At 44.5% G+C, this 13,888-nt stretch overlaps 1 protein-coding gene across 1 annotated transcript in view; it reads left to right on the forward strand.

Annotated features, from left to right (window-relative positions):
* The first annotated feature begins 323 nt into the window (after positions 1 to 323).
* LOC111973908 (ADAMTS-like protein 2) overlaps positions 324 to 13,888 on the forward strand; it is a 15,675-nt gene continuing 2,110 nt past the window's right edge. Inside the window, exons 1-7 of the mRNA XM_070447341.1 lie at positions 324 to 731; positions 1,729 to 1,792; positions 4,186 to 4,504; positions 11,583 to 11,796; positions 12,038 to 12,193; positions 12,336 to 12,506; positions 12,714 to 12,890. Coding sequence (XP_070303442.1) covers positions 324 to 731; positions 1,729 to 1,792; positions 4,186 to 4,504; positions 11,583 to 11,796; positions 12,038 to 12,193; positions 12,336 to 12,506; positions 12,714 to 12,890 — 1,509 coding nt within the window. The remainder of the gene's footprint in view (positions 732 to 1,728; positions 1,793 to 4,185; positions 4,505 to 11,582; positions 11,797 to 12,037; positions 12,194 to 12,335; positions 12,507 to 12,713; positions 12,891 to 13,888) is intronic.

The following is a 13,888-nucleotide window of genomic DNA, read 5'->3' on the forward strand; positions in this document are numbered from 1 at the left end:
CATCTGACTAGAGTGTTTATGGACATATTCAATCTCTCCATATCCCAGCCTGTTGTCCACACTTGCTTCAAGATGTCCACCATTGTTCCTGTACCAAAAAAGTGAAGGTAACTGAGCTGAATGACTATCGCCCCGTAGCGCTCACTTCTTTCATCATGAAATGCTTTGAGAGGCTAGTTAAGGATCATATCACTTCCACCTTACCCCACATCCTAGACCCATTACAATTTGCATATCGCAGCAACTCATCCACGGACTACGCAATTGCCATTGCACTACACACTGCCCCATCCCACCTGAACAAGATAAATACCTATGGAAGAATGCTGTTCGACTACAGCTCAGCTTTCAACACCATAGTGCACTCCAAGCTCATCACTAAGCTCAGGGCCATGGGTCTGAACCCCTCCCTGTGCAACTGGGTCCTGGACTTCCTGACAAGCCGACCCCAAGTGGTGAAGGCAGGCAACAACAACTCCGACACACTGATTCTCAATACGTGGGCCTCGCAGGAGTGCGTGCTCAGCCCCCTCCTGTACTCCCTGTTCACCCATGACTGCGTGGCCTCGCACATCTCCAACTCAATCATCAAGTTTCCTGACGACACAACAGTGGTAGGTCTGATTACCACCAACGACGAGACAGACCACAGGGAGGAAGTGAGAGCCCTGTCGGAGTGGTACCAGGAAAATAACCACTCCCTCAACGTCAACAAAACGAAGGAGCTGATCGTGAACTACAGGAGACAGCAGAGAGAGCACGCCCCCATCCACATCGACGGGGCCTCATCGGAGAGGGTCAAAAGCTTCAAGTCCCTCAGCATGCACATCACTGACAACCTGAAATGGTCAATTCACACAAACAGGTGCCACAGCGCCTCTCAAGCTCAGGAGGCTGAAGGAATTATGCCCCTAAGAAACTTAGGGAAGCTTGCTTCTTTAATCAGCACAACCGTTTTCAGCTGTGCTAACATAATTGCAAAAGGGTTTTCTAATGATCAATTAGCCTTTTAAAATTATAAACTTGGATTAGCTAACACAACGTACCATTGGAACACAGGAGTGATGGTTGCTGATAATGGGCCTCTGTACGCCTATGTAGATATTCCATAAAAAATCTGCCGTTTCCAGCTACAATAGTACTTTACAACATTAACAATGTCTACACTGTATTTTTGATCAATTTTATGTTATTTTAAAATGGACAAAAAATTTGCTTTTCTTTCAAAAACAAGGACATTTCTAAGTGACCCCAAACTTTTGAACGGTAGTGTATAACAAATACATACTGTACAAATAAAAATTTAGAAATTAAGAAATATCAGAACGAGCTCGTTCTGTAACCGGAATAAATATATTTATTCCGTTTTCTGACCTTGCTCGTTCTGATATTTCTTAATTTCACAATTTTTATATGTATGTATTTGTTATTTTTATTGCTAGGTATTACTGCACTGTTGGAGCTAGAAAAACAAGCATTTCACTGCACCTGCTATAACAGCAAATCTGTGTTCGCAACCAATAAACTTTATTGATTCTCCGCTCAGATATCAGATGAGATAAAAAATAAAAAAAATGTAAGAGCATCCTCTCTGCTGGCCCACATACAAAGATGAGCTAGGATAGATGAAAACTTCAGGGAGCCCCGGAATTTCCTCCTTTTTAAAAATGGCTGCATCACAAACATGAGCGGTAATAGGTGCAGGCCTGCCTGCTTACCTGCCTGCAGCAAGGTCTCAGACAGCCCCTCTACTCGGACTGTGGGACAGTTCTGCAGGGAGTTTGGCCACTGGGTGAGACTGACACGGAACCCAAACCGGCTGCGCGCGTGCGCCATCGTGCATAAATGTATTTTGTCCCCCTACACCAAACGCGATCACAACATGCAGGTTAAAATATCAAACAAACTCTGAACCAATGACATTAATTTGGGGACAGGTCGAAAAGCATTAAACATTTATGGCAATTTAGCTTGCACTTGCTAGCTAATTTGTCCTATTTAGCTAGCTTGCGGTTATTTGTCCTGGGATATAAACATTAGGGTGTTATTTTACCTGAAATGCACAAGGTCCTCTACTCCGACAATTAATCCACACATAAAAACTTTCAACCGAATCGTTTCTAGTCATCTCTCCTCCTTCCAGGCTTTTTCATCGTTTAACTTATATGGTGATTGGCATCTAAACTTTCATAGTATTACCACGACAACCGGTAACAGTTCGTCTTTCAATCACCCACGTGGGTATAACCAATGAGGACATGGCACGTGGGTACCTGCTTCTATAAACCAATGAGGAGATGGGAGAGGCAGGACTTGCAGCGCGATCTGCGTCAGAAATAGAAAGAACTTCTATTCTAGCCCTTGGCAACGCAGACGCGCGTGAGCAGTGTGGGTGCAATAATTGAGTACCGCGAGTGGTGTAGTCAGGGTATGAGGCACTCTCTACTACCGTTTGGAATGTGCAGAAAGACTTTGTGTGTTGTTTTGTTGTTGTGTACAAACTGCACATAAAATGTCTCTTTACATACTCCATAAAAAGCACCAGGAGTTCTTCTTGAGCACCTGACCAGGAAACACCTCTTGTTCGGCTTAGTAAACTCTGCAAAAAAGAAACGTCCTCTCACTGTCAACTGCGTTTATATTCAGTAAACTTAACATGTGTAAATATTTGTATGAACATAACAAGATTCAACATCTGAGACATAAACTGAACAAGTTCCACAGACATGTGACTAACAGAAATGGAATAATGTGTCCCTGAACAAAGGGGGGGGGGGGGGGGGCAAAAWKAAAAYTAACAGTCAGTATTTGGTGTGGCCACCAGCTGCATTAAGCACTGCAGTGCATCTCCTCCTCATGGACTGCACCAGATTTGCCAGTTCTTGCTGTGAGATGTTACCCCACTCTTCCACCAAGGCACCTGCAAGTTCCCGGACATTTCTGGGGGGAATGGCCCTAGCCCTCATCCCTCCGATCCAACAGGTCCCAGACGTGCTCAATGGGGATTGAGATCCGGGCTCTTCGCTGGCCATGGCAGAACACTGACATTCCTGTCACGCACAGAACGAGCAGTATGGCTGGTGGCATTGTCATGCTGGTACACTTCCTGAGCCTGCAGGAAGTGTACCACATGAGGGACGAGGATGTCTTCCCTGTAACGCACAGCGTTGAGATTGCATGCAATGACAACAAGCTCAGTCCGATGATGCTGTGACACACTGCCCCAGACCATGACGGACCCTCCACCTCCAAATCGATCCCGCTCCAGAGTGCAGGCCTCGGTGTAACGCTCATTCCTTCGACGATAAACGCGAATCCGACCATCGGATCACCGACCACCTGCCTTACAACAGGCCTACAAGCTCTCAGTCCAGCCTCTCTCAGCCTATTGCAGACAGTCTGATCACTGATTGAGGGATTGTGCATTCCTGGTGTAACTCAGGCACTTGTTGTTGCCATCCTGTACCTGTCCCGCAGGTGTGATGTTCGTATGTACCATCCTGTGCAGGTGTTGTTACACGTGGTCTGCCACTGCGAGGACGATCAGCTGTCCGTCCTGTTTCCCTGCAGCGCTGTCTTAGGCGCTCTCTCCGATCCAACAGGTCCCAGACGTGCTCAATGAGATTGAGATCATGGCTCTTCGCTGGCCATGGCAGAACACTGACATTCCTGTCTTGCAGGAAATCACGCACAGAAGAAGCAGACACGTGGTCTGCCACTGTGTGGACGATCAGCTGTCCTTCCTGTCTCCCTGTAGCACTGTCTTAGGTGTCTTACAGTACAAACGTTGCAATTTATTGCCCTGGCCACATCTGCAGTCCTCATGCCTCCTTGCAGCATGCCTAAGGCACATTCACACAAATGAGCAGGGACCCTGGGCATCTTTTTTTTGTGTTTTTCAGAGTCAGTAGAAAGGTTTCTTTAGTGTCCTAAGTTTTCATAACTGTGACCTTAATTGCCAACCGTCTGTAAGCTGTTAGTGTCTCAACGACCATTCCACAGGTGCATGTTCATTAATTGTTTATGGTTCATTGAACAAGCATGGGAAACAGTGTTTAAACCCTTTACAATGAAGATCTGTGAAGTTATTTGGATTTTTACGAATTATCTTTGCTGAGTATATAAGGCTTTCTCCCACTTTAATAATTTCTCTAACTTTCCTCTCCCTTCCTGCCATCCCAACAGATGGCAACAGCAGTCACACAGGCGGTGTAGCAGTCCCTGCCCCGGCAGCCAGCAGGCCTTTAGAGGAGAAGCCAGACCCAGAGAACCTCATCTGGAGAGTCTTGCTGGGCGAGCGGATTGGTCCAGACGTGGGAGAGGGACTGTTCTCGTCGGAGGTGGGGCCATTGGAGGTAGACCATAGCAGCGTGAAGTTCCCCCTCAAAAGCTCACTGGGGGAGTTCAGTCTGGACCGGCGGAGGAATGATACTGGAGACCTGCTGTTCCCCAACAGGACGTTGCTGACAGGGATGAGGAGCAACAACCGTACCAACAGAACCAGGTAGAGTAAGGAGAGATCCACACAATGAGCAGAAATAAATAGGCACATATCGTTATAGTTATAGCAGATATAGTTGAAAAGGAAAACTGATAAGAGAATTATGTTCTCCAGGTACATAACCCAATTTAATTATATTACTCAGTCTGCAAACCAGAATTTGTAAGATCCTGTTCGAATGAAACAGACGGAGGCCCAGCTAAAATAGTCAAAAAGGTTTATTCACGGGGACGTTCTAAAGTCAAGAATACAAAACAAATCATTTTATACTGACTTCCCACACACACACATTCACACAACCATACGCACACAGATACACACAAACATACGCACACACTGTCCTGCTACGCACACACTTCTCACTACCCAGCCGACAGAGATTAGGGAGACCTTGTCCTTGAGACGTACTCCCCGTTCTCTCCCAAATCTCTAGTCAGGTCGGCACCGAGCTCAGACAGTCTGTGTTTACAATACCATAAAGACATATTGTTTTACCCTAATTCTGACTAGACTACACATTTATTGATTATGATTTTATACATTCTAATCAATTCCCTACAATTATATATTTCAGGGCGGAATATTCTAATCATTCAATTAACAGATAATTCTCAACTAACAAAAACCCAACGCTGAGCCAATGTTGGCCCAACATCAGCTTGTTATCAGGTATAGGAACCCATCCAAAAAAAGCACTTCAGAATCCCATCCACAACCCCTCTGATCTTCCTCTTCCATCTACCAGACACTACCTCTCTTCACTAAGGGATCCTGCTGCTGAGGAGTTGGAGTGAACACTACTCTCTCTAAGTGAGGACCAGAGTGAGTCATTTCAAGGTCCTGAGCAGAGGGGCATTTAAAAGTGCTGTATAGTCTCGCCGGGGACAAGGGCCTGTGCTGCTGGCTGGGCTGGCTAGGGGAATGGAATGTGCTCCATGCTGGCTTCTGGACCGATCCAATGCTAGCTTCTTTTTTCCTTCTGAGACATCCCAAGAATCGCATGGAGAAGAGACAGCTAAAGCTCAGAGCTGGCCGGGATTGCATTCCATCATATTTATAATTCATGTTGGCTTCCCTGCGCTGTGTCCAAACACCACTTTGCCAGTTCCTCTGCCAGTGCCCCATAAAACACATCATATGACCCGCCCTGTCTTCCCCTGCACTGGGGAGAAGAACGGATTGGATGAGGAGAAGGATAGGAGGTGGAGGAGGGGGGGAGTAGAGGAAGTGAAGGACAAGTAGGAGAGGAGGGGGACAGATTATTTGAACATACACAGGAACTTTGAATCATACTTTACCAGCATATCTCAGTGTAACTGTGACTAATTTCTGCACATTTCTCCCAGAGGTGAATACAGTCTGACAGTATGTTTCTTCCCAGTCATATTTTCACTTCGCCGCAAATACCTTGAATTATTTGTTTAAATGAAAGACTGTTTCCCTTTTTCTCTTCTTCTCTGCCTCCTCCTCTTTCTTTTCCGCACCCAAACTGTTCCTCGTCCTCTTCTTCATGCTCTTCTTCCTCTCCACCTACACCTTCTCATTCTCCTCCTACCTCCCTCTCCTGTTCCCCTTTTCCTCTAAACATCTCTGCTCTGGTAATAAAAAACAGACAGTGATATTTTTTGGTATTTATTTTATTAGGATCTCCATTAGCTGTTGCAAAAGCAACAGCTACTCTTCCTGGGATCCACACAAAACATGAAACATGAGATAATACAGAACATTAGTAGACATGGACAGAACTACATCAATAAAAAATTGTAAAAGGCACACGTAGCCTACATATCAATACCAATACATACACACAAACTATCGAGGTCAAATAGGGAAGAGGCGTTGTGCCCTGAGGTGTTGCTTTATCTGTTTGTTGAAACCAGGTTTGCTGTTCATTTGAGAAATATGATAATGGCTCTATAAAATACTGTACACTTTCTTGAATTTGTTCTGGATTTGGGGACTGTCAAAAGACCCCTGGTGACATGTCTGGTGGTGTAAGTGTGTGTGTCAGACCTTTGTGTAAGTTGACTATGCAACAATTTGGGATTTTCAACACATGAATGTTTCTTATAAAAAGAAGAAGTGATGCAGTCAGTCTCTCCTCAACTCTTAGACAAGAGAGACTGGCATGCATAGTATTTATATCAGCCCTCTTATTACAATGAAGAGCAAGACGTACCGCTCTGTTCTTGGCCAGCTTCAGCTTAACTAGGTCTTTCCTTGCAGCACTCGACCACACGACTGGACAATAATCAAGATAAGACTAAACTAGAGCTTGCAGGACTTGCTTTTTGGAATGCGGGGTCAAAAAAGCAGATCATCTCTTTATTACGGACAGACCTCTCCCCATCTTTACAACCATTGAATCTATATGTTTTGACCATGACAGTTTACATTCTAAGGTAATGCCAAGTAATTTAGTCTCTTGTACTTGTTCAACAGCCACACCATTCATTACTAGATTCAGCTGAGGTCTAGAACACAGGGAATTATTTGTAGCAAATACAATGCTCTTCATTTTAGAGATGTTTAGGACCATTTTATTACTGGCCACTCATTCCAAAACAGACTGCAACTCTTTGTTAAGGGTTTCAGTGACTTCATTAGCTGTGGTTGCTGATGCTTATATGGTTGAATCATCAGCATACATGGACACACATGCTTTGTTTAATGCCAGTGGCAGGTCGTTGGTAAAAATAGAAAAGAGTAGCGTGCCTAGAGAGCTGCCCTGCGTTACACCACACTTTACATGTTTGACATTAGAGAAGCTTCCATTAAAGAAAAGCTGTTGAGTTCTATTAGATAGATAGCTCTGAATCCATGATATGGCAGAGGTTGAAAACCCATAACACATAAGTTTTTTCAACAACAGGTTATGGTCAATAATATTAAAGGCTGCACTGAAATCTAACAGTACAGCTCCCACAATTTTCTTTCAACCAATCATCAGTCATTTGTGTCAGTGCAGTACATGTTGAGTGCCCATCTCTATAAGTCTGTGGTTGATTTGTTTACAGAGAAATAGCATTGTATTTGGTCCAACACAATTCTTTCCAACAATTTTCTAAGAGCTGGCAGCAAGCTGGTAGGTCTGCTGTTAGAACCAGTAAAGTCCGCTTTACCACTCTTGGGTAGCGGAATTACTTTGGTTTCCCTCCAGGCCTGACGACAAATATATTCCTCGAGGCTCAGATTAAAGATATGACAGATAGCTGACTATAGCCACTCCTACCATCCTCTGTAGTTTTCCATCTAAGTTGTCAATGCCAGGAGGTTTGTCATTTTTTATAACAATAATTTTTCCACCTCTCCCACACTAAGTTTACAAAATTCAAACTTGCAATGCTTTTCTTTCATTATTAGTTTTTTTTATGAATGAATACAATGGCTCACTGTTCGTTGTTGCCATTTCCTGCCTAAGTTTGCCCACTTTGCCAATGAAGTAATCATTAAAATAATTGGCAACATCAAATGGTTTTGTGATGAATAAGCCATCTGATTTGATAAAAGATGGAGTTGAATTAATAATTTCATTTAAAGTACTCCAGTTTTTTTTCCATCATTCTTTGTATCATTGATCTTGGCTTTATAATACAGTTTCTTCTTTTTTTTTTGTTTAGTCATATCATTTCTGAATTTGCAGCAAGTCAGATGTGCAGCCAGACTTATTAGCCACTCCTTTTGGTACATCTCTTTCAACCATACAGTTTTTCAATTCCTCATCAAACCATGGAGCCTTAACAATTCTAACAGTCAGTTTCTTAACAGGTGCATGTTTATCAATAATTGGAATAAGCAATTTCCTAAATTCATCAAGTGCAGCATCTGGATGCTCCTTATTAATCACATCAGACCAACACATATGCTTAACATCATACACATAAAATCTTTTGTATGATCTCGTATACACTATTTTAGGCCCAGCTTTGGAACTTTGGCCTTCCTGGATATAGCCACAATATTGTGCTCACTGCATCCAATGGGTAAGGATACAGCTTTAGAACAAAGTTCTACAGTATTAGTATAAATGTGATGGATACATGTGGATAATCTTGTCCCTGTAGTGTACGTAAACACCCTGGTAGGTTGATTAATAACCTGAACCAGATTACAGGCACTGGTTACAGTGAGAAGCTTCCTCTTGAGTGGACAGCTTGAAGAAAACCAGTCAATATTCAGGTCCCCAAGAAAGTAGACATCTGTTTACATCACATGCACTATCAAGCATTTCACACATATTATTTAGATACTGACTGTTAGCACTTGGTGGCCTACAGCAACACCCCAAAAGAAAAGGCTTTAGATGTGCCAAGTGAACCTGCAACCACAACACTTGACATAAGATCTTCTCTAAGCATTACAGGGATATGGCTCTGAATATATACAGAAACACCCCCCCTCAATAGCTTTTCTGTCTCTTCTATAGATGTTGTATCCTTGTATTGCTACTGCTGTATCAACAAATGATTAATCTAAGTGAGTCTCAGATATATGTATTAATGTTATCTGATGTTAGCAAGTTATTGATTTCATTAACATTATTTCTAAGGCTACATAAATTAATATGGGCTATTTTTTCTGGGTAGCTTATCAGAGATAGACATAATATGGAAAAGAGCAAATAAAGCAATAGAAAAAAATATATACATTCAGCAGCCCATTAATCAATTGATATGTGTGTGTGTGTGTGTGTGTGCTGCGGGGTTGAAGCTACGAACCCATAGGCTTGGCTCTCTCACCCCTTCCAGGCTTCTGGGAGGGAGGGTGGACAATGAGCCTGTCAAAACGGATGTAAGCAATGTCCCCACGCGCTCTAGCAGCTTTTATGGCTGGGATAAGTTATTATTGAGGAAGATATACGTTCCTCTCAAGTTCTTGGCTCTTTCCAGAACAGCTACCTTGTTCTTGAACCTCAGGAACGTGACCACTATTGGCCTGGGCCTGTCACCTGGGCTGGTGGTGTGTTTTCCAGTCCTGTGGGCACGCTCCACCTCAATCTTCCGGTGGTCCATCTTCAATTTCTCAGTTATCAATTCTCTTACTTTGTCCTCAGGCTCCGTCCAGGTCTCATGTGGGGATTCTGCAATTCCATCCACAACCACGTTGTTCTGCATTGATTGTCCCTCGAGTCTGATTTATCCATCATTGTTATCATGGATTCACACACAGCACTGATGTCCTCTCTCAATGATTTACAGTTTGCTGTCATCTTGCTCTTCTCCTGTTTCAACTCATTGAGCTGGCCCTGGGAGAACTGCAAACTGTTCTTCAGGTCCTGGACCTCTCTGGTCAGGTCGTCCATTCTTTTATTAGTTGAATCGACCAGTATTTGGACAAAACACGAAGCAATTTTCTCGTTGTTTTAACAACTGCTTGTAAAACTATTTTTGTTTGTTTAAAAGATCTTTCACCTGTGATAGACACCACTGTCCTCAACGGTACTCCCGCCGGCTTTGGTCTTTGTCACAGTAGCTAGCAACGTAGGTTACGCTGTTACTTCTCACAGTTCCAGACAGGGCAGGTCACAGGGAAGATTGAACACAACAAACAGCAAGGATCTAGACAGCCACAAACCAGGCACAATCCGCAGTCCCAGCCACAATGGCTAACCGCGTCGCAGGCTGCGTTCAAGCCCTCAAGAAACCCCCCTAGCTTGATAGGCGGCTAACTAGCAGCTAGGCTAACTGCTACGCCAAATAGCTCCTCAGACCCGGCCTTGGTCAGCAGGATCACTGGACAAAGAGAAGCAGTCCCAGCAACTGATGCCAAATGCGTCGCGGGATCCAAACTAAAAAGTTACCTAGCTACTAAGAAACTTTCAAAACAACAAACTTTTCAAATCAACAAACCGAGCTCTCTGGATTGGACACAGCAGTTCCAGTACACGTATGACAAGAATGTCACTTTTATGTGAATGCCGCTGGTTGTTATGATTTTGATGTTGAGGTTAATCAGCCGTAGCAGTGATGCAGCAATGTGTGTGTGAGAGAGAGAGAGCTGGGGTTCAGTGGGTTCACTGTGAAGGCATGGTTATGACGTGTTTGACAGGACAAATCGTCTGAGATCTTGTTGTCATGTCGTGTTTGACAGGACTAATCGTCTGAGATCTTGTTGTCATGTCGTGTTTGACAGGACTAATCGTCTGAGACCTTGTTGTCATGTCATGTTTGACAGTACTAATTGTCTGAGACCTTGTTGTCATGTTGTGTTTGACATCACCATTCGTGTGAGACCTTGTTGTCATGTTGTGTCTGACATAACCAATCGTGTGAGCCCTTGTTGTCATGTTTGACAAGACTAATCGTCTGAGACCTTGTTGTCATGTTGTGTTTGACAGGACCATTCGTGTGAGACCTTGTTGTCATGTTGTGTTTGACAGGACCATTCAGAGGTTCCTGCAGAAGAACTTCAAGCTGAGCCCTGCAGACATGTACCGCTGGAAAATGTCTTCTCAGGAACCCTGCACCTCCACCTGCTCTATAGGTAGACACACACACACACACACACACACACACACACACACACACACACACACACACACACACACACACACACACACACACACACATTTATTTGGATAAATTATGACATTTTAAGTTATTCCTTAGCTTGCCTGTAATAATTTCCGCTGCAGGAGTGTCAAAGTCCTTTGCCATGTGTGTGCGCTACGATGGAGCTGAGGTAGATGACATGCAGTGTGACAATATGACCCGACCTGAGCCTGTTCATGACTTCTGCATTGGGAGGGAGTGCCAGCCCAGGTATGCACCAGAAAATAACACACTTACCAGAAAATAACACGCTTTCAGCTTGATTCACTTGGTCAGTCTATGTCATGGAAAGAGCAGCTGTTCTTAATGTTTTATATACTCAGTATATAAGGACTGTTTACCAGTTGGACGATGTGGCAATCAAAGTTCATTGAGAACAATGTTTGTCTCTTTTCCCCATTTAACCAGGAACTATAAACTGGTGTTGGCCGCTACCATACCATTTACAGTAATAATATTTGATTTAATTGACTTCAGAAGATCACTAACTATACCTGAACTCTACTCTGTGTGCATTCCCTCACCCTCAGGTGGGAAGCCAGCAGCTGGAGTGAGTGTTCTCGTACCTGTGGTGAGGGCTTCCAGTTCCGTCTGGTGCGCTGCTGGAAGATGCTGTCCCCCGGGCTGGACAGCTCTGTGTACAGTGATCTCTGCACCCTGGCAGAACTGGAGAGGCCCCTGGAGCGCCGCGCCTGTAAGAGCCCCACCTGTGGCCCCCAATGGGAGGTGGCCGAGTGGACTGAGGTGGGTGGAGCTATACTGTGGGAGTTGACGGTGGGACAGGGGTTGTGTGTGTGTGTGTGTGTGTGTGTGTGTGTGTGTGTGTGTGTGTGTGTGTGTGTGTGTGTGTGGTTTATATTACAGGAATTACTGCGTGGGAACACTGTAGTAAGTACATTGTTGCATCCTACTTACAATTGTTTGGGCAGCTGTAGATGATATTAAAAGTGAGTCTGTCCTGTGCCCTCTTCTCTCTCCTGTCCAGTGTCCAGCCAAGTGTGGCCGCAGGGCCCAGGTGACCCGGGAGGTCAGGTGTTCAGACGAAACCAAGTTATGTGATCCCCCGACCCGCCCCCCTAACATTAAGAACTGCACAGGCTCGCCCTGCGAGCGCCAGTGGACTGTGTCAGAGTGGGGGCCGGTGAGTACACTACTTTCACTACACTACTCCATCTCGTTGGTACATTGATGACGGATAGGAATAGTGATTGCACTGGCTGTAAGTTGCTCTTGATCACTAATACTTTTGCTGTGTCATTCCTGTTAACCTTTGACCTCTGCAGTGCTCGGGGTTGTGCGGCCAGGGGAAGATGGTACGCCACGTGTACTGTAAGACACCAGAGGGCCGTGTGGTGCCTGAATCCCAGTGCTCTCCGGAGAATAAGCCCCTGGCCATCCATCCCTGTGGGGAGAAGGACTGTGCCCCACACTGGCTCACTCAGGACTGGGAGAGGGTAACTGGGTCCTTCTGTTGATGTTCTCTTAATGCTCTGTTGGTGTTCTATTTATGTTTTATTAATGGTCTGTTGATGTTATGATGAGCATTTTGACAATGTTTACCTGATGTTCTCGTGATGTTTTATATATTTTCTCTTGATGTTTTGTTTATGTTCTCTTGGTTAGAGATTCGTTAGCTGAGAGCAGTCTTATTTTCCTCTCAGTGTAACACGACATGTGGCCGCGGTGTGAAGCGGAGGATCGTGCAATGCGCCGGCATCACCGCTGGGAAGTTCCAGACCCACGACGACGAGGACTGTGGTGCCAGTGAGAGGCCAGAGGACGAGAACACCTGCTTTGAGAGGCCCTGTTTCAAGTGGTACACCACACCCTGGTCTGAGGTGAGATACAATTTCAACCATGACATTGTATCTGAAAACATCATGACATGAGCAATACATTGTATTTACACACCTCACATATATGGTGTCCTATCAAATCGCAACCTTGAGCAGTGCTGCTGTGTTCATTCCTCAGTGCATTAAGATGTGTGGTGTGTTCATTCCTCAGTGCATTAAGATGTGTGGTGTGTTCATTCCTCAGTGCAGTGCATTAAGATGTGGGTGGTGTGTTCATTCCTCAGTGCATTAAGATGTGTGGTGTGATTTCATTCCTCAGTGCACTAAGATGTGGTGGTGTGTTTCATTCCTCAGTGCATTAGATGTGTGGTGTGTTCATTCCTCAGTGCACTAGATGTGTGGTGTGTTCATTCCTCAGTGCATTAAGATGTGTGGTGTGTTCATTCCTCAGTGCATTAAGATGTGTGGTTGTGTTCATTCCTCAGTGCATTAAGATGTGTGGTGTGTTCATTCCTCAGTGCATTAAGATGTGTGGTGTTGTCATTCCTCAGTGCATTAAGATGTGTGGTGTGTTCATTCCTCAGTGCATAAGATGTGTGGTGTGTTCATTCTCAGTGCATAAAGTGTGTGGTGGTTCATTCCTCAGTGCATTAAGATGTGTGGTGTGTTCATTCCTCAGTGCATTAAGATGTGTGGGTGTGTTCATTCCTCAGTGCATAAAGATGTGTGGTGTTTCTTCCTCAGTGCATTAAGATGTGTGTGGTGTGTTCATTCCTCAGTGCATTAAGATGATGTGGTGGTGTGTTCATTCCTCAGTGCATTAAGATGTGTGGTGTGTTCATTCTCAGTGCATTAAGATGTGTGGTGTGTTCATTCCTCAGTGCATAAGATGTGTGGTGTGTTCATTCCTCAGTGCATTAAAGATGTGTGGTGTGTTCATTCCTCAGTGCACTTAAGATGTGTGGTGTGTTCATTCCTCAGTGCCATTAAGTGTGTGGTGTGTTCATTCCTCAGTGCACTAAGATGTGTGGGTGTGTTCA

Source organism: Salvelinus sp. IW2-2015, linkage group LG15 (assembly GCF_002910315.2).
Source record: "Salvelinus sp. IW2-2015 linkage group LG15, ASM291031v2, whole genome shotgun sequence".
Taxonomy (NCBI): Eukaryota; Metazoa; Chordata; class Actinopteri; order Salmoniformes; family Salmonidae; genus Salvelinus; species Salvelinus sp. IW2-2015.